General features: G+C 43.5%; 1 protein-coding gene across 3 annotated transcripts in view; it reads right to left on the bottom strand.

The window, feature by feature from the left end:
- Nucleotides 1-2,947: 2,947 nt before the first annotated feature.
- The window catches only part of gfm2 (GTP dependent ribosome recycling factor mitochondrial 2), a 41,308-nt gene continuing 23,605 nt past the window's right edge, over nt 2,948-20,650 (bottom strand). For all 3 annotated transcript variants that reach the window (XM_055632128.1, XM_055632129.1, XM_055632127.1), the window contains exons 13-21: nt 19,886-20,026; nt 17,891-17,990; nt 15,754-15,934; nt 15,545-15,621; nt 14,166-14,304; nt 11,676-11,861; nt 11,444-11,559; nt 8,186-8,368; nt 2,948-3,521 (exon numbers count right to left, since the gene is read on the bottom strand). In XM_055632128.1, the coding sequence (XP_055488103.1) occupies nt 3,393-3,521; nt 8,186-8,368; nt 11,444-11,559; nt 11,676-11,861; nt 14,166-14,304; nt 15,545-15,621; nt 15,754-15,934; nt 17,891-17,990; nt 19,886-20,026 (1,252 nt within the window). In that variant the 3' untranslated portion in view covers nt 2,948-3,392. The remainder of the gene's footprint in view (nt 3,522-8,185; nt 8,369-11,443; nt 11,560-11,675; nt 11,862-14,165; nt 14,305-15,544; nt 15,622-15,753; nt 15,935-17,890; nt 17,991-19,885; nt 20,027-20,650) is intronic.

The following is a 20,650-nucleotide window of genomic DNA, read 5'->3' as shown; positions in this document are numbered from 1 at the left end:
TGAGGCCTTCACAGAGCTGTATTTATATTGAGAGATTAGATTAGTGGACTCTATTTACTAATTAGGTGACTTCTGAAGCCAATTGGTTGCACTGGATTTTATTTAGGGGTATCAGAGTAAAGGGGGCTGAATACTTTTGCATGCCACACTTTTCAGTTTTTTATTTGTAAAAAAATTTGAAAACCATGTATCATTTCCCTTCCACTTCACAATTATGCGCCACTTTGTGTTGGTTTATCACATAAAATACATTTACGTTTGTGGTTGTAACGTGACAAAATGTGGAAAAGTTCAAGAGGTATGAAAACTTGCAAGCCACTGTATATATATATACACACGCACATAAAGTGCAATAGGCTGTTCTAGCTCATAGTTTGTTTGAAGTTGTGTTTAATAGGCTGATGGCTGATGGGAAGAAGCTGTTCCTGAACCTGGATGTTGCAGATTTCAGGCTCCTGTACCTTCTACCCGATGGCAGCAGAGAGATGAGTGTGGGGCCAGGATGGTGTGGGTCCTTGATGATGCTGGCAACATGTTTGAGGCAGCGCCTGCAATAGATCCCCTCGATGGTAGGGGGGGGTCAGAGCCGATGATCGACAGGGCACTGTTTACAACTTTTTGCAGTCTTTTCCTTTCCAGGGCGCACAAATTGCGAACCAAGCCACGAACCAAGCCACGATGACAAACCGACTCTCCGTAAAATTCTCAGGAAGTAGAGGCGCTATTAGGCAACCTTTAGGTAGATTCGAAGGTAGGTTTTGCAGGAGCTTCCAGCAAAAGCAATTAAAATATATAACTTTTAGATTGCAGCTTCCATATAAAAAGATTAAGAAGACAATCGGTAAAGCTAATTGATATCTACTCTGCCAGATCTGAAAACATTTTTTGAAAAGTGCTTTAACCAGGCATTAGACTTGAGATAGTTGTCAGAAATATATTTCATTCTGTTATTGAAGGTATATTTTAGCCACTCACACAAAGTTGAACCATTGTATCCATTTATTTTTAAGAGTGCAACAAAAAAAACATTTGCATCTCCAGGCTACATGGTGAACAATCAGTTAATTTAGAATAGTTCACAAGTTAAAGTAGTAGAATTAGGCCATTTGGCCCATCGAGTCTACTCCACCATTCAATCATGGCTGATCTATCACTCCCTCCTAACCTCCTCTTCCTATCCCACAAAGTCTCTTAGTCAACATTTTGTTGGTTTCTCTTTAAAAGCTGGAATGGAATCTGCTTCCATTAGTATTTCTTGTGGGCAGAAAACAAATCGCATTTAAGACTCAAGATTAATTCATCTTGACTCATAATGATTGTGCAGCCTGGATCCTGGAGATGGAAGCCAGGCCTTGTTGCACCCTGGGAAAGACATGGATCAAATGATCCAATTTTGCTTGAGTTGCAAAAATGCAAAGTAAATAGCATCAAATTATGGTTCCTTCTTAAACGTCAAATTATAAAAGTCTGGTTGAGTGGTGTTGCAACAACATCTTGCTCAATGGCAGCAAACCCAGGGAACTAATCTTTGACTTGATGGGGATTGAGGAGTAGATTGGGTAGACCCAGTCTCTTGCCCAGAGTTGGGGAAATCGAGGACCAGATGACATAGGTTTAAGGTGAAGGGGAAAAGAATTGAAAGAAACCTTCGATTTTCCAGCATCCGCAGTTCCTTCTTGAACAAAAGGAATCAGGGGAACTTTTTCCACAAAAAAGGGTACATACAGGGATGCAACTCCTGCCCCAACGGATGGTTCAGCTGCTCTGAATAAAGAGGAAGCACATTGGACTTTTTTGGCCTTTACCCCGACTCAGTTTGAAGATGGGACCCAACCCTAAATTTGCCCTCACTCTTACAACGGAGAAGACAAGGACAGACAGGTCAGTGTGGGAATGGTTTCAAAGGTCTTTTTATCCCCCCCACCCCAGTCGTTGTATTAGTTTCATTGTTTGTAACTCATCTTCACCTATCCCACAGCTAACAATGGTCTGTCTCCTTTATCGTTACTTTTTTGCTTATCGTTTATCCATTTGTTCTATACCTCTCTTTATCACCAGCTATATCTCGTTTCCCTTCACCCTGGCTCAGTTTGAAGAAGGGTCTCAACCCTAAACGTCACTTTTTCCTTTTCTTCAGAGATGCTGTTTGACCGACTGAGTTACTCCAGATTTTTGTGTCTATCTTCGGTCTAAACCAGCATCTCCAGTTCCTTCCTACAACTATGTACTTCAGGGATGTTGCCTGACCCACTGAGTTACTCCAGCACTTTGTGCCTTTTATTGTAAATTAGCATCTGCAGTTGCAAGTTTCTATAAGGAAGGCTCTGTCATAGTTTCTACAAGTGTGTAGGATAGTGCTTAAGAAGGAACTGCAGATGCTGGAGAATCGAAGGTACACAAAAAAGCTGTAGAAACTCAGCGGGTGCAGCAGCATCTATGGAGCGAAGGAAATAGGCAACGTTTCGGGCCGAAACCCTTCTTCAGTCTGAAGAAGGGTTTCGGCCCGAAACGTTGCCTATTTCCTTCGCTCCATAGATGCTGCTGCACCCGCTGAGTTTCTCCAGCTTTTTTGTGTAGGATAGTGTTGTTGTGCAGGGATCGCTGGTCGGTGCGGACTCGGTGGGCCGTCGGGCCAGTTTCCGTACTGTATCTCTAAACTAAACAAAGCAAGCTCAATAATGAGAATTAAAGAGGTTAAAATTGCAAGTATTAGATAGAGTTTAAATCTGAATAAGTTAAAAGCAGCAGTCTACTTCCTTTTCCTCAGCAATACATAGAACATAGACCAGTACAACACAGGAACAGGCCCTTCAGCCCACAATGTTTGTGCTGAACATGATGCCTAGCTGAACTGATCTCAGCTGTCTGCGAGAGGTCATAGTATAGTTAAACTGTACAGTTAAAAGTGTACTTGGGTTCTGGAATAAGAAGGGACATTTACAATGATGTCTGACTTTTAATTAAATAGGACTTTTTTGACAGATACAACAACATCAGCAAAATAACTTCAGTGATAATCATTTTAGGTCCTTATATTTGGATCAAGTTGCTTTGGAGATATCTGCCTTATGATTCCCAACAGTACATAGTGCCAGGCTTTACTTTACACTCTTTCCTCACGACAATGATCTTAGTTAACAAAGATTTGAAACCTTGAATCATAGCTCTGGGCTTCGCAGCTGATCAGTACAATCTGAAATTCTGTTCCAGGAAGAAGTTTCCGCACTTTTCCCAGTGGCATTTATGGAACATCCCACGGACATCCAAGAGTCAGTGTTCCCGTGATACTGCGGATTAATTATTTTCTGCTCCAAAATGAAATTCATATGGTGCATGGTACAGTATCAACCTTTCACTTGTCAGTTCATCAGTTTCTCCATTTGATCAGGACCTTACCGAGCGCCCATCATCTTGTTGAAAAGTGTGTTTTGGTCCTGTGGATTCATCAGCTCGTAGCTGGACAGTTCCAAGGTGAAAGTAGCATTGCCCGAGGTCAAAGTGCGCAGAGCAGTCGAGTAACCCTGCACCAATCAATAAGCACAGATGTGTCACCAAATGCAGCCATCTTAAACGTGAGCAAAAGCTGACAGCGGTTTATAGAACAAAGAGCATCTATCTATCTATCTATCTATCTATCTATCTATATCTATCTATCTATCTATCTATACACTATTAAAAGTCTTGACTTGTTTCTTTTTCTGTTTGTGATCTCAGGAGCTACGACAAAACGGTACACGATAGAGCGAAAATGTTTGCAGAACCGTACTCAGCTTTTTCCCATGGCCATTCGTTTTTTCACATCAATATAACTAAAAGGTTCATCTTGATCATTTCCTATCTGTGCTGTATATTGATTTTAGAACAAAACGCTGCCATATATCGCTACGCTTTTTGGCCATCTTACTCAGTCCTCCTCCGCTGAGGCAGCCCCGAGGATTTTTCCGATCGATTCAAAATAAAAAAGTTATGAATGTTTTAAAAATCTTGAGATCAGCTGATTGGTCCTCTCGCCTGTCAATCACCATGATGAAGGTAACGCCCCTTCTGGGGGGGGCCAGGAGTATAAAGCCCCGGAGGCCGGACGCGAGTCAGTCACCCGGGAAGACTGTGAGTGAGAGAGGAGTCCAGAACTCTGAGTCTACGCAGTGAGTGAACTGAACTATGCTTGAAATGAAATTAATTTGGTGGCCTGCACTCTCTTGAAATGGTGTGAAATTTCATTTGAATTTGGTGACCTGCACTCTGCTTGAAATGGTGTGAAATTGCATTTGAATTTGGTGGCCTGCGCTCTGCTTGAAATGGTGTGAAGTTGCATTTGGTGGCATGCACTCTGCTTGAAATGGTGTGAAATTGCATTTGGTGGCCTGCACTCTGCTTGAAATGGTGTGAAATTGCATTTGGTGGCCTGCACTCTGCTTGAAATGGTGTGAAATTGCATTTGGTGGCCTGCACTCTGTTTGAAATGGTGTGAAATTGCATTTGGTGGTCTGCACTCTGCTTGAACTGGTATTAAATTGTTAAAATCCTTGCTGCACCAGCTTCCAACAGACTTCAATATAAAATTGCAATACAGGAACTCTGTGCTTCCACCAAGTTTTCACCTGAATGGAATATCACAGTCCTCCTCCCAACGTTTGCAACAATGCTGCCATCATACAACACTTACTCCAGCTCCTGACAGGACAGGAGGGGGAGAGGGAATTGGTATTGCAATTGGAATTTTTTTTTAAGTCCAGTGCTGGGGTTGGCATGGGTGTGCTGGAATCTTACGTTCGCCAACGGGTTGAGTTGGGAGACCACGCCTCCAGTGGGGGCTATGGGTTAGTGGTGCAATATTGCGTTGGGGAACAGGTTACGTTTGGGGACCAAGCCTCCTGTGTGACAGGGACCCAATGGGTCTAGTAATACATGAAAATCTAAAGTAACTTTATATTTGTTTGAATCGATCTTCCAAATCTAGCCTTCACATAATTAGGCAAGTTTACTAGTGCGGCATACATATATACTTGAAGACAATACCCTAAACAAGCCGGTGAACGTTTCTCTCCCCACAGGGTATAGCGGTAGAAAGTGGCGCAGAGATAGAGTTGCTGTCTTACAGCGTCACAGACCAGAGTTCGATCCTAACCACAGGTGCTGTCTGAACAGATTTTATACATGCTCCCTGTGACCATGTGTTCTCCTTTACTCCAACACTCGGTAAAATTGTAAATTGTCCTTAGTGTGTGTAGGATTGTGTTAGTGTGCGGGTGTCATTGGTCGGCGCGGACTCAGTAGGCTGTATCTCTAAACTAAACAAAAAGATGCTGCCTGGCCTGCAGTTTCTGTTCTAGATTTAAATTGTTTGTGTTGCTGGGAGGGCTGTAGGGTCCTGTCTCTTTGCAGAGCAAGAGAGACTCAGTAAATTTTAGTTTAATTTAGTTTAGTTTAGAGATACTGTGTGGAATCAGGTCCTTCAGCCCACCAAGTCCGTACAGACCAGCGATTAATGCCCATCCCACTTAGGAAACCTGAATGGAAACCTCTGGAGACTTTGCGCTCCGCCCAAGGTTTCCGTGCGGTTCCCGGAGGTTTTTGTCAGTCTCCCTAATGGTCGAAAGTGGTTTCCGCTTCCTCTATGTTCCGGCGATTATTTCAAACAATTCAAAACCGGCCGCGACTAAAAATAGGTTGCCGTTTTAAAAATCGGTAATTTTTTAGTCGAAGCCGGTTGCGATGCTAGTTGAAGGTGGTTGCAGGTCGTGGAAGGTCTTACCTTCGCAGAGATAGAGTCTTACCTTCCACTACCTGCAACCTCCGGCAACCACCTTCAACTAGCATCGCAACTGGCAAAAACCTCCGGGAACCGCACGGAAACCTTGGGTGGGGTGCAAAGTCTCCAGAGGTTTCCGTTCAGGTTTCCTAAGTGGGACAGGGGCATTCCACTATCCTACATACAGTAGAGACAATTTACAATTTTACCAAGCCAATTAACCTACAAACCTGTACTCTTTGGAGTGTTTGAGGAAACTGGAGCACCTGGAGAAAAACCTACGCACGTCACGGGGAAAACGTTCAAACTCCACACAGAGAGCACCAGTAGTCAAGATCAAACCCGGGTCTCTGGCCCTATGAGGCAGAAACTCTACTGCGGCACCACTGAGCCGTGCTGGAAACATCCTCTCCACATCCTAAATAAACCACTGCCTTTCTGCAGGTGTATATCCCTTTAGCTGTTCTGAAGCTGCTCCAACTCAAATGTCTGCACAACTCATGGCCTCACTTTAGGTTCCCTTTCATTTCACTTGGATTTGCCATTTCCCCCGTCACAAGCAAGACTGACAAACAGCTGACGTTAATTTTCAAACCCCTCTGTACATTTAAACAGATCTGTTGGGTAGATTTTCGCCTCTCTCCTACGGGATAACATGTCAGTTCATTGAAACAGAGATAGGAAGGATTAAAGAGCATGGAGACACAGAATGGTCATACAATGCAGGGTGAACTCTTGCCCGAGACAGAACAAAGAACAAAACGCACTCACGTGCAAAAACGGTTACAAAAAGACTGAAAAGCAAATTGACCACAATGAAAAGATAGTGGTTGGTATGACAGAGTATGAGACAGCATATGTGGAGGTCAGTGATTCAAATGATCAAAGGCCAATTGCCCTGCCAGATGGTACGTGTAAAAACCACAGCTACTTGCAACTTGAAGGTGTACCTTTGAGCCCATTTCCTGCATGCATGCGAATAAACAGAATAGGGGGGCACGGTGGAGCCGCGGCAGAGTTGCTGCCTTACAGCGCCGGAGACCCAGGTTCGATCCCGACTACTGGTGCTGTCTGTACGGAGATTTTACGTTCTCCCCGTGACTGCGGGTGTTTTCTCCAAGATCTTCGGTTTCCTCTCACACTCCAAAGACGTACCTGTCTGTAGGTTAATTGGCTTGGTCTAATGTAAATTGTCCCGAGTGTGTGTAGGATAGTGTTAGTGTGCGGGATCGCTGGTCCCCAGGGCCTAGTTCCACGCTTTATCTCGAAACTAATCTGCTTGTATCTTTTGATTGAACCACTGAATATTATCCGTGTTTCTTAACGTCTACTTGGTTCAACATTGAATGAGACACTCTTCCACCAGAAGGTGGGAGTTGTGTAGACAATGGAGCATAAAGCATACTAATAATTTATCTGCAGATAATTGGGGCTATTAGGTACAGTAAATGTATCTCTGAAGAATTAGCTCGGCCCCAGTAATGAAGCAAAAGGCCCTCAATTGCAATAACCTCTTTGGCACCAGTTTACATCAGTCAGGGACAGTTTCTTCTCAGCTGTTATCGGGCAACTGAACCATTCCACCACAACTGGAGAGCAATCCTGAACCACTATCTACCTCTTTGGTGACCCGGGGATTATCTTTGATCAGACTTTACTGGCTTTATCTTGCACTAAACATTATTCCCTTCATCATGTATCTGTACACTGCGAATAGCTCGATTGTAATCCTGTACTGTCTTTCCGCTGACTGGTTAACACGCAACAAAAGCTTTCACTGTACCTCGGTACACGTGACAATAAACAAAACTAGAAACTAAACTAACATTACAGGCACCTTGCGTTTTACATGGGGGGGGGGGGGGGGGGGGGGGGGGTAACGTTCCAGAAATTAAAAAATACGTAAATTAAACATAATAGTTTTAACAGGCGTAAATTTGAGCGTGTTATTTCAAATATTCTGCATGTAAATTACACTTTGGTATTCAAAAAAGCGTAAATCAAACAAGCATAAAACGCAAGGTACCTGTATATATTAAGCACAGGGATGTATACATTCATTTTCCTGTCGACAATGACACATTATTAGTAACAACTTAAAAATAAAATTCCATCAATTGTGAATGAATGTAGTCTGTTCACAATTCTGGTCTAAAATTTCACAATAGATATCCCCGACCTATTGAGTAGGGACTGGTTTAGATGCTGGTTTAAACCGAATAGACGCAAAATGCTGGAGTAACGCAGAGGGACAGGCAGCGTTTCTAGAGAGAAGGAATATGAAGAAGGGTCTCGACCCGAAACGTCACCCATTCTTTCTCTCTAGAGATGCTGCCTGTCCTGCTGAGTTACCCCAGCATGTTATGTCTATCTTCCCTGTCTATTGAGTTGCTTATTTAGCTGATTCGCTGTTCCTTGATGTTTATAACTTACCATCATCTCTGCGAGTGGCACAGAGGCCAAAACAACCCGGTTTTCTAACCGGATTTGAATTTCTTGGATGCTTCCCCTTCGCTGAGCCAGATCTGCCAGCACCACACTCAGGCGATTCTCATCCACCATGATTTCCAGCTTCATCACGGGCTCAAGCACCTGAGTTCCAGCCTGTTTCAGTGCCTGGATACAAACAAAACAACGTTACATTGAGCAACAGTGAAATCAGGCATTAGATGTAAAAACATATCCAGCTGAGTAGACAAGAAAATTAATGGGCACAAAATGCTGGGGTAACTCTACGGAACAGGCAGCATCTCTGGAGAGAAGGAATGGGTGACGTTTTGGGTTGGCTTCAGTTTTGCAACCAGAATGCATCGAAGTCCAAGCTGCAGTGCCAATTATCCTTGTTCCCAGTCTCCCAGGATAGTGGAGTTTGTGAGTTTATCACATCATGTGTTCATTTACTTTCTTGATATGTGTGTTGACTGTACCCACAGGTTTCACAAAGCACTGGGTCAAAGCGTCTTACAGCATTGAAACAGGCCCTTCGGCCCAACATGCCCACATTGGCCAACATGTCCCATCTACACTTGTCCCACCTGCCTATGTTTGGCTCATATCCCTCTAACCCTGTCCTATCCATGTACCTGCTTAAACGTTGCGAAAGAGCCTGCCTCATCAACCTCCTCCGGCAGCTCGTTCAATGCACCCACCACCCTTTATGTGAAAAAGTTCCTCCTCAGGTTCCTATTAACTCTTTCCCCCCTCACCTTAAACCTGTCCTCTAGTTCTTAATTCTCCACTCTGAGCAAGAGAATATGCACGTCTACCCGATCTATTCTTCTCATGATTTCGTACATGAAGGATCCTAGATTTGTGCTCTATTGTCTAACAAATGTTGAATGTTGAAATTTGAGCCCAATGCAATGCTTTTCTAAGCAGATTCTAGATGAGAAAAACATTTTTCACACAGATAGTGATGAATCTCTGGAACTCTCTGCCCCAGAGGGTAGTTGAGGCCAGTTCATTGGCTATATTTAAGAGGGAGTTAGATGTGGCCCTTGTGGCTAAGGGGATCAGGGGTATGGAGAGAAGGAAGGTACGGGATACTGAGTTGGATGATCAGCCATGATCATATTGAATGGCGGTGCAGGCTCGAAGGGCCGAATGGCCTACTCCTGCACCTATTTTCTATGTTTCTATGTTTCTATGAATGGCGGTGCAGGCTCGAAGGGCCGAATGGCCTACTCCAGCACCTATTTTCTATGTTTCTATGTTTCTATGATTGAGAAAATAAAGCCGGATGAGTGTGTTTTCATGCAAACGAGTTTCAAGTTCCCTTCTGGCCCTGGAATCGTTTGTATACGTCAGGCTTCTCTTTTGCCAAAGCAACAGGATGCAAAATGTCATGCTAAAATCATTACCTCAGCTGTATGAGGCTGCTCAGAAAAGGCAAGTTCCCTCCCTAAGATAAGAAATGGGACAAAAGGGCCTGTCCCACTTGGGTGTCATTTGCGCGTCATTTACGCGACGTCATTTACACGTCACGACGCGCGCATCCTGACGCACACGTGATGCGCGCATGGCGTGCATTATACGCGCATGATGCGTGGTGATATAGGCAGTGATGCACCAGGAGTTTTGGGAGTCACAAATGACGCCCGAGTGGGACAGGCCCTTAAGCAATCCTATTCCCATACCTCACGACTGCTGCGATGAAATGGCAATGAAGCAGTTTGTGGGATCTTCAGCAGAAAAGGAGTCAACACAAGTTCTCCCTTTAGATCTTGAACAATACCATGTTCTCCAAAGATCATAAGACATCTTTCACTCTGGACTGGCGTAATCATTTGCAGTTGTAATAATTGATAATTCAAGATATTGTTCATTCTAACACTGAATCTTGGTTTGCAGATTTTACTTTCTCATTTCAAATCTACTTTCCAATATACCTGCAGTTTTAGACCTAGCATGAATGTACTCCAGCACCGTGTTCTATGCAAGACTCCACTATCTGCAGCACCTTGCTTCTCGCATAAATTTTAAATGGAGTCGCGCTCTCACTTACCCCACACACACACACACACACACGAGTCAATCACCACACCACGCACACTGCCCCTCAACTACATCCACCTCTCACTTGTCAGGATTTGTCCCACTCCCATCTCTTTTTTCCAGGTCCCCCCGCCGATTCCAACCCTTCTGAAGAAGGATCCCAATCCAGAACGTTATCTGTCCATTCATTCCCTCCTCAGATGCTGTCTTGCCTGCTGAGTCCTCCAGTAATTTGGTTTTGCTCAAGAATTCAGAATCTGTAGTTTCTTACGTCTCCAACTTAGCGATGTCATTTGTTTATGTTTCTTTACATGTTTAATTAAGTAGAAAGAGGCAAATCATTTAAAAATATTTTGTTATGTTTCTTTTCAACTATTTAAATCTATCTCAATTGTTTTTTTATATAGTCTCCAATTATCAGAGAGAGTTGAATAAAGAGAAGATAGGCACAAAAAGCTTGGAGTGACTCGGCAGGATAGGCAGCATCTCTGGAGAGGAGGAATGGGTGACATTTCGGGTCGAGTCCCTTCTTCAGAAAAAAGGGTGTGAGGTGACAGATAGAGGTGCTGCTTGAAGACTATGCCTCATGGACGGTGCTCTGCTTTGTAGACACCTGCAAAACCTTGAAATAATTGGGGATTGGGCAGCAACAAAAGATTATTGTGGTCTCGGAACAGGGCAGGTTTCATGGCAACTTGAGCCATTCAACCTTCAGTGCATAGGTGTTGTTAATGGGATTGTGCCACGAAAGGCTCAATAATAGAGCATTGCATCAAATGTACCAATAAAACAGTGTATGTAACTGATGCACTGGAACACTAAAGGCAAAAAATTAATATCAGAGTTAGATGGTAACTGTAAAATACTCACCTCTATTATGAAGAGGACACAAAGTGCTGGAGTAACTCAGCAGGTCCGGCAGAATCTCTGGAGAATATGGAAAGGTGACGTTTCGGGTTGAGAACCTTCTTCAGGCGTCTCGATCAGAAACGTCACCTATCCATGGTCTCCAGAGATGCTGTTTGACTTGCTGAGTTACTCCAGTACTTTGTGTCCTTTAGTATATTAACTAACATCTGCAGTTCTTTGTTTCTGCTCCTCTATTATGATGTTGTTGAAGCAACTCAGTCAACAAAAGAACACATTCAGCGATCTAGTATCTACAAAAACAACCTTGTTCATTTCCCAAGGCCTTACCCTTTGCACACAACGTGACACGCAGGCAGAAATCATTGCCAAGGAGGTGCCAGGATATACACTGAGAGACTCCAGCGTAACCACCACATCCTGAACTGGGAACCTCAACCGAGGACCTTACAAAAATAAGAGAAAAAATGATTGAAATGCCACATACGTCAAGGTTAACACTTTGTGCAATATGCTGAGTTTATACATTTCAATGATGAAGATCAAACTTATGATGCGGTACCCTGAAGACATGAGTTTTTGATTCCATTTTCGATAGCTCGGTGAGCTTCCGCAGAAAACTGTTCCAATATGTGATCTGAAATCTCAATGAGAGGTGTAGACTTTGGCCCTTCTCCTAACCACGGATGGACAGAAAGCTCAGTTGTTACCAGGTTACGTTTATCCCCTATAGTTCTGTCAAGGGTATCTAAAGGAACAAAACAAATATACAGAGTTCACGCACACATTGGTTATTATAAGGGTAACAATGCTATCTCCACAAAATTATCAAATTCACTAGAAGGATAAGCAGACCAACGTCAGTATCCTCTGGGGAGGGAATGGACAGGTGACGTCACGGTTCAAAACCGTTTATCAGACGGAAGGTTCATCAGTCTGAAGAAGAACCTGAACTGCTGACTGTCCATTCCCTCCTCAGATGCTGCCTGACCGACTGAGTTTATGTTACTTTACTTTTTAATTTTAGAGATACTGCATGGAAGCAGGCCCTTCGGCCCACCGAGTCCACGCTGACCCCCCATACACTAATCCAGACAGACTAGGGACAAGTTTACAGCTTACCAAAGCCAATGAACCCACAAACATGCACGTCCTTGGAGTGTGGAAGGAATCGGGGCATCCGGAGAAGCCCAAGGCCACAGGAAGAATGTACAAACTCCATACAGATTGCACCCATAGTCAGGATCCAACCCGGGTCTCTTGCTGCTGTAAGGCAGCAACTCTACGGTGCGCCATTGTGTGGCCCCCTCAATTCCTTGAGCAGTTTGTTTTGCTGACGATTCCAGCATCTGTAGCTACTGGAGTCACCATCTTAGTTTAGTTTAGTTTAGAGAATTGGTCCCAGCGCGGAACAGTTCCTTCGGCCCACCGGGACCAAGCCAACCAAGGGAAAAGGGGAAGTACAACGGGATCTGTGGGTCCTTGTACATCATTGTCTATGAAAGTAAGCATGCAGATACAGCAGGCAGTGAAGAAAGCGAATGGCATGTTGGCCTTTATAACAAGAATCTATAACTAGAGTCCAGAAATTACTTCCTGAAGGCCACCAAGAGTTAAAGCGACAATTAAGTTGTAGCAAAGGCACATTACTTCTGAATGAGCTCAACACCTTTTACGCATGCTTTGAAAGGAAGAACAATGATGCACCTACAGAAATCCCCACGATTCCAGCCTCCAGTTGATGTTAGAGCATCCTTCAAGAAAGTGTAACTAGAAAAAGAGTCCAGCCTGTAAACTTTGCCTCTCTCACCTTAGAGCCTCACTCTAGTCTTTACATTAGACTTTAGTGAAACAGCGCAGAAACAGGCCCTTCGGCTCACCAAGTCCATACCAAACAGCAATCACCCCCTACACTAGCACTATCCCACACACGAGGGGCAATTTACAATTTTACCGAAGCCAATTAACCTACAAACCTGTACGCCTTTGGAGTTTGGGCAGAAACTGGAGCAACCGAGGAAAGCACACGTGGTCACAGGGGGAATGTACCAACTCTGTACAGACTGCACCCTTGGTGTCTCTGGAGCTAAGACAGCAACTTTACCGCTGCGACACCTTGCCGCCCCGTAATAGAACGTCTTTGTCATTTCCACTCTGGGGAAAAATGTTCCGACTTATTTATGTCTATCATAATTTTACATACCTATCAGGTCTCCCCCCTCAGCCGTCGACGCTCCAGAGAAAATCATCCAAGTTTGTCCAACCTCTTCTAATAGTTATAACCCTCTAGTCCAGTCAGCATTCTGGTAAACCTCCTCTGCACCCTTTCCAAGGTCTCCACACCCTTCCTGGACCAGAACTGCGTGCTATACTCTAAACGTAGCCTAACTAAAGAGCTGCAACATGACTTCCCGACTATTCGATTCAATATTCCAACCTGTAAATGCACGCATACTGCACTATCGACATGCATTGCTACTCTCAGGGAACAGTGGGCATGGACCCGAAGATCCCTCTGCACATTAATGATACAATCTTTTTTACCATACTGAGAATAGCTGGGAGTGTTTTTTATTTGCAGATTTCTAATGTAGCTTTGCTGGGCTTGAATTTGTGGCAGTAACAATGATGGTTCATGGACTTGTGCTAATTTCAAAACTTCTGGGGAATTGAAACTATCCTCTCCCCCCTAAAATGTTGAATTGTCCTTGGCAATCAATTTTACACATAGCCTTTGTCATTTTACTGCCAACCACAAATAATTTTAGCTCATCCAGTCATTTCTGATGTGTTGTACAACTGAAGTGTTATATTTCTCATTTCAATTCAGTTCAAAATAACAGGCAAACAGGGCATGTAAAACAAAATCAATAGATTTTCTGTGTCTGTAGCTTTAAACCGCTGACTATTTAGCACGCAACAAAAGCTTTTCACTGTACCTCGGTACACGTGACAATAAACTAAACCCACTAATCCCTTATCCACACTATGGAATTGAGGACATCTTTCCAGTGATGTTAAATCAGCTAATTACAGTGCATTCGGAGCTTACCACTGGCATTGGAAGACACCATTATAGTTTCCCTGTAGGCTACCTGGAGGGGTCCAAGATAGGTCTCAATTCCATATTCTCTCTTGATTCGATCATGGATGATCTCAATATGTAATTCTCCCATTCCACATAAAATGGTCTGTTGGACGAGCAGATAATAGCTTCACATTTCAGGAGGATAAATAGAACTAAGGTATAAATCAACTATAAACTAAATGAAAATCAAACAGATTCAGGCCCATAGCTATAGAAAAGGATACAAAATGCTGGAGTAACTCAGCGGGTCAGGCGGCATCACTGGAGAACATGGATGAGTGACGTTTCGGATCGGGACCCTTCTTCAGTCTATACCTATACTTGTGCTGCTGTGACAAATTAAATACTCTGCACTGAGATGCAAAAGGTTGTTTACCATGTTCATCAGTTTTTGCAACATGGGTGATTCTACATTTTATGGGGAATTAATCCATCCCAACAAAATCAACCTTTTCAGCCAAGTAGTACATCAAGTCAAAGTGCCAGTGTAAATATTAATGGTGGGGGAAAAATATTCAGAATGCATGGATTTTCCAACTTGCTACATTATGCATTATTTCCAGGATTCTAAAAAGGAATAATTCTTTTAAAAAAAGGGAGATAAAAGCTCAGACAAATAGAGACATTCTTTGTTGGCAGTTCATACCGCAAGGCCGTAAGTGGGCATTCAGTACCACAACATATCCACGTTTATTTCACGAGGCTAAGTCGAGTTGATTGTCATATTGTTATATGCACAAGTACAGCAAAATACAAATACAATGAAATGCTTGGATGAAGCAACATCATTGCGCATAGACACAAACACACTAAAACAAAAATTATACAGAAGTCATACATAAATTACATATACTCTACAGATCAGCATCATAGAGTGATACGGCATGGAAACAGGCTTCCCACACCGGGCAACATGTCCCAGCTACACCTGGCTGCGTTTGGCCCATATCCCTTCGAAACCTGTCCAATCTGTGTGCCTGTCTGATTGATTTTGAAACATTGCAATAGTCCCAGCCTCAACTACCTCCTCTGGCAGCTTGTTCCATACACCCACCACCCTTTGTGTGAAAAAGTTGCCCCTCAGATTCATATTAAATATTTTCCCCCCTCACTTTAGTGAAAAAACAAAATTTGTGCAAAATGAAACAAGACATTAATGCAAAAATGGATTATTAGGAAATATGTCAATGGCAGACTGCATTTGTGCAATAGCTCTTTATAGAAGCAATTCAAATTCAAATGTAATTTCTAGTGACCCTCAGTAAAATGCAATCAGATATTAGTTTACACTACTGGGATATAAGCGCAACACATAAATTAATGAGCAGAGAGCTATAACGTACCTGGCCAGAATCTGAATCAACCTTCACCTTTAAACTGGGATCTTCTCGCTGGAGGTTGGTAAGAGCATGGTCCAGATCTGTTGCGGATATAAGCTATCAAATATCAGCTTGAAAATGTAGAAATAAATCTGCACGGACTACAAGGATATTCTCATTACATGGCAAGTAAATAGAGATGTTAAAACAAAATAGAGATGTATGTACGACACCTGGTTGTTTCGCCATAGACGGTGGCTCGATTGTACAAAAGAAGACGGGTTCTGGGATCTCAACCATGGCCAGCACTGGTCCCTCGTGCTCGACGGGCCCCTTCCCAGAGCCCACCCCCATTCGACGGGCTGCCGCCGCCGCCAACGACTTTGATGCAACTATGGTGTCCCCAGTGGCTGTCTGCAAAAAACAACACGCAAACACTTCCAACGCTGTTTTAGTGTGTAGGGAGGAACTGCAGATGCTGGTTTAAAACCGAAGACAGACACAAAAAGCTGGAGCAACCCAGGGGGTCAGGCAGCATTTATCGAGAGAAGGAACAGGTGATGTTTCGGGTTGAGGCAGGTGAGAGGGAAACTAAATGTATTCCCACACTGACCTTTCTCCCTCCGGGTCTCCTCCACTGTCAGTATGAGACCAAATATAAATTGGATGAACATATGAACACATCTCGCTTGGGCAGCATACAACCCAGCGGTATGAATATTGATTGTTTTTTAGCTTCAGGTAACCCTTGCATCCACTCTCTCCCTCTGTCCCTCCCCCACTCTAGTCGTCGTACCAATTTCACTGTGGTCCTGTTGAGTTCCACTATCTCTATAACTCGTTATCACCTATTCCACAGCCAACACATGACCATTGTGGGATCCACATTTTCCTTGATTAATGCTATTTTAGTGTGGTCACTACGTGAAGGGCAACGCAGTCTTGCGTCCAATCTCAACCCGAGCTGCTGCCAACACTTCCCAGCCGTGGGTGTCTCTGGGATGGCATCTAAGTCAATGCCTATTTACTCTATTCCCTCAACAGAAGTCAAGGGAAAATTGCCCTCAACTAAGGTAAAGGATAAAGATTGTACTTAATCTCCACTGAACTAATAAATGTAGTGGATGTTAGAGTAGATTTGGAGAGGATATTTCCACAAGTGGGAGAGTCTAGGACTAAAGGGTCATGGACTCAGAATTAAAGGATGTTCTTTTAGGAAGGAGATGAGGACGAATTTCTTTAGTCAGGCGGTGGCGAATATGTGGAATTTTTTATCACAGATCCACTGACGGCTGCGGAGGCCGTCAGTGCATACTTTTAAGGCAGAGAGAGATAGATTCTTGATTAGTATAGGTGTCAGAGATTATGGGGAGAAGGCAAGAGAATGGGGTTAGGAGGGAGATATAGATCAGCCATGATTGAATGATGGAGTAGACTTGATGGGTCGAATGGCCTAATTCTACTCCTATCACATGACCTTATGATAACATGAATCCCATTTTACATTGGATCGACTATGTGCACAATTAAATGGCGTTTCTACTGAGGATCTATGATATTGCGCGTCAATGATCTGTCAAGAAATCCAAGGAAAAATTTACAAAAAGATTATTTCCACCCAGACAGCCCTGGATAGGATGTTTCGACTAGTAGGAGAGTCTAAGACAATAAAAGAACGTCCTTTGGAAAGGAAACGAGGGGGAATTTTTTTTTTGGCAGAAGGTAGTGGAATCCGTGGAATTCATTGCCAAAGACTGTCGCGGCCAAGTCTGGGTATTTTAGAGGTGGGAATAGATAGATTCTTGATTAGTACATGTGTCAGGGGTTATGTTGAGATGGCAGGAGAATGGGGTTGAGAGAGATAGATAGATACATCAGCCATGATTGATTGGTGGAGTAGACTTGATATGCTTAATGGTCTAATTCTGCTCCTATAACTAATAAACACCTTTCAACAGCCAACCTCAAATCTTGCTAAGGACTGTTTCAAAAAGCTACGTTAAACAATTGTGAAATGGGAATGAAAAATGCTGGAAATGCTTGGTAGAAATAAATAATTAATGTTCATTAGAACAGGGAAAGGTTTATAATAAAAAAAATAGTTTAAAGATGCAGAGAAAAAGACAAAGAGATAAGACCAAAAGGAGAAGGCTCATTATTATATTCAAAATTATGTCCCATGTCTCTGGAGAAGTTAATGATAATGTCCCACCCCATTCTAATCCATGGCTTGTATAATGTCTTCCTCTCCCCTTTCCCTTTGTCCACTGAGCATCTCAAGCTCTTTTCATCCCTTTTATTTCATGTTTCGGTAGTGTTTTACTTCTGCATTGCAGGAAATATAACTGTGGAGGAGAAGGAATACTCCACCTGTTTGAGTCCCACAGTCAGCGCAATGTTTCCAGCCTCCAGCGCAGGGATCTCGATTTGCCGATCCGCAAAGGGCAATAAAAGACGGCTCATTCGTTCCCTGAACAAAAATAAATCTAATTACAATAGAAGATGGCAGATTGCATAAGGCATATCTGTGATTTATAAATCCACCGCTGGAGTTAAAAGACATAAATAGTCTGAACATCACAGGAAAATATCACATGCAATCAAGTATTGGTCTACATCAATGACAATTTAATAGATATAATGTTACACACAGATACTTAATGTTAGAAGGCCCAAGAATTACAAAAGGCGCAAGGTGGGTGGCCCGGTAGAGATGCTGCCTTACAGCGCCAGAGACCTGGGTTCGATCCCGACTACAGGTGCTGTCTGTATTGAGTTTGTACGTTCTCCCCTTAACCTGTTGAGTGGTGAATCTCTGGAACTCTCTGCCACAGAGGGTAGTTGAGGCCAGTTCATTGGCTATATTTAAGAGGGAGTTAGATGTGGCCGTTGTGGCTTAGGGGATATGGAGAGAAGGAAGGTACGGGATACCGAGTTGGATGATCAGCCATGATCATATTGAATGGCGGTGCAGGCTCGAAGGGCCGAATGGCCTACTCCTGCACCTAATTTCTATGTTTCTAACCACGTGGATTTTCTCAGAGATCTTCGGTTTCCTCCCACACTCCAAAGACGTACAGGTTTGTAGGTTAATTGGGTTGGTATAAATGTAAAATTGTTCCTAGTGTGTAGGATAGTGTTAACGTTTGGGGATCACTGGTCAGCGCAGACTCGGGGGATGAAGGGCCTGTTTCCCCGCTGTATCTCTAATATAACCTAAACTAAAAAATTAAGAAAGGCTCAGGGTGGGTGTCACAGTGGTAGAGTTGCTGCCTTACAGCACCAGAGACCCAGGTGCTTGTCTGTATGGAGATTGTGCATCTCCCCGTGATCTGCGTGGGATTTCCCCGTGGTCTCCGGTTTCCTCCCACACTCCAAAGGTTTGGAACCCATGATGACACCAACATTGGCAGCGTGACTCACTGTTGCAGCGGCCCCTACAGCCTGTCTGACTTTTTTTTGTTAATTGTTTGTCTAGTTAAATGTAGTTATTTGTGTTTTTTAATAGTGTTTTTAACAGTGTATATGTGGGGGGCGGGGGGAAGGGGGAAACTTTTTAAAATCTCTTCCCTGTACGTGAGACCCGACCTTTTTCCTGTTGGGTCTCCATTGTCGTTGGGGCCTAACACCGTGGAGCGGCCTCCAGCCTGAACGACTTGGAGGATCCAGTCACGGAGCCTGCGGACTTACCATCGTGGGGCTGGCTGGCATCGGAGCGTGGGGAGCAGTGGTGACTCGCTGCTGCGGCCCGACCACGTAGCTCGGAGGCTCCAGCTGCAGCCGCAGGTCCAGTGGACTGGGACATCGGGAGCTCGCGGGTCCGGGTGGAGAGACCGCTTTCCGGAGCTCCTGCAACGCGACTTCTCTAGCCCGTGTCGCGGGGTTGGAACGACCTGGAGCGGGGCCGTACATCGCCCGGCGCGGCTTCATGGCCGTGGGACAGTCCAGCGCCCGCCGGTGGCTCCAACTTTGTGACATTTAGACCGGAAGCGGGGCCGTACATCGCCCGGTGCGGCCTAAAATGGCCGTGGGAATCACCATCGCCCGCCTGGGGCTTCGGGAGAGAAATGGAGAACAGGGGAGAGAAAAGACTTTGCCTGCCATCACAGTGGGTTCACTGTGATGGATGTTTTTGTAAATTGAATTGTGTGTATATCTGTAGGAAATAGTCTTTGTTTGTATGGCTGTGGAAACGGAGTTTCGTTTGAGCCTCACTGAGGTTCAAATGACATGTAATAAATATTGATTGATTGAAAATAGGCTGGTTCCGTTTCAAAAAGATGTTTTGATTTAGTTTAGAATATTAATTTATCTGTATGGTTGGGTAGGTAACCTGTGCTTTATAACTATTAACTTAATACATACGTGCAGTTTTTGTTGATGTTATAAACAGCTGACTGAGGTTTCAATGTCCCAGAGTAGATACGGAGAAATACCAAAGGCCCACGCTGTTTGTCATGAACAACTTTAAAAGCAAGAGCACACAGGTCACTCCCGTAACAGTGCCTGAAAATAAAACAGGGAAAGACACCAACATTAGAAAATCTTTAACAAATCAACAACTTTGTTTTCATTGCATTAAGACACACTTCAGGAATTAATTCCTAAAAGAAATCAAAATGACTCAATGTAACGCACTTGCTGGAAATATGAAATTTCTAGCAGCAGAGACGAGATCCGAAGAGGGAAAGAGATAACATTTTAGCCCAATGACCTTTCATCAGAATCTGTTCATCAGGACTATTTTGTAACTCATTGGTGAATTAAGAAGATTAGTTCAATCATTTTTCACAAACATAAGAACATTACGTTGTAACACCAAGTGTTCCAGAGAGCTGATAATCAAAATCACGTTTTTGCTCCAAACATAGACTTTAACGGTCAGTTGCTACTCATGGATTATAGGTCCACTTAAAATTTACCATTGATCTAATCAGTCACTCCCATAACCAACAGTTTCCAACTATATAGCACCTTTAACATGGTAAAATGTCCCCAATGCATTTCACAGAATACCAAATGAAATTTAATATCGAGGCCCTATTGTAAAAGTAAGTAAGTTTATTGGCCAAGTATTCACATACAAGGAATTTGCCTTAGTGCTCCGCCCACAAGTAACAACATGACATA

Source organism: Leucoraja erinacea, chromosome 3 (genome assembly GCF_028641065.1).
Source record: "Leucoraja erinacea ecotype New England chromosome 3, Leri_hhj_1, whole genome shotgun sequence".
In the NCBI taxonomy this organism is placed as follows: Eukaryota; Metazoa; Chordata; class Chondrichthyes; order Rajiformes; family Rajidae; genus Leucoraja; species Leucoraja erinaceus.
This window is presented reverse-complemented; position numbering and strand designations above follow the sequence as displayed.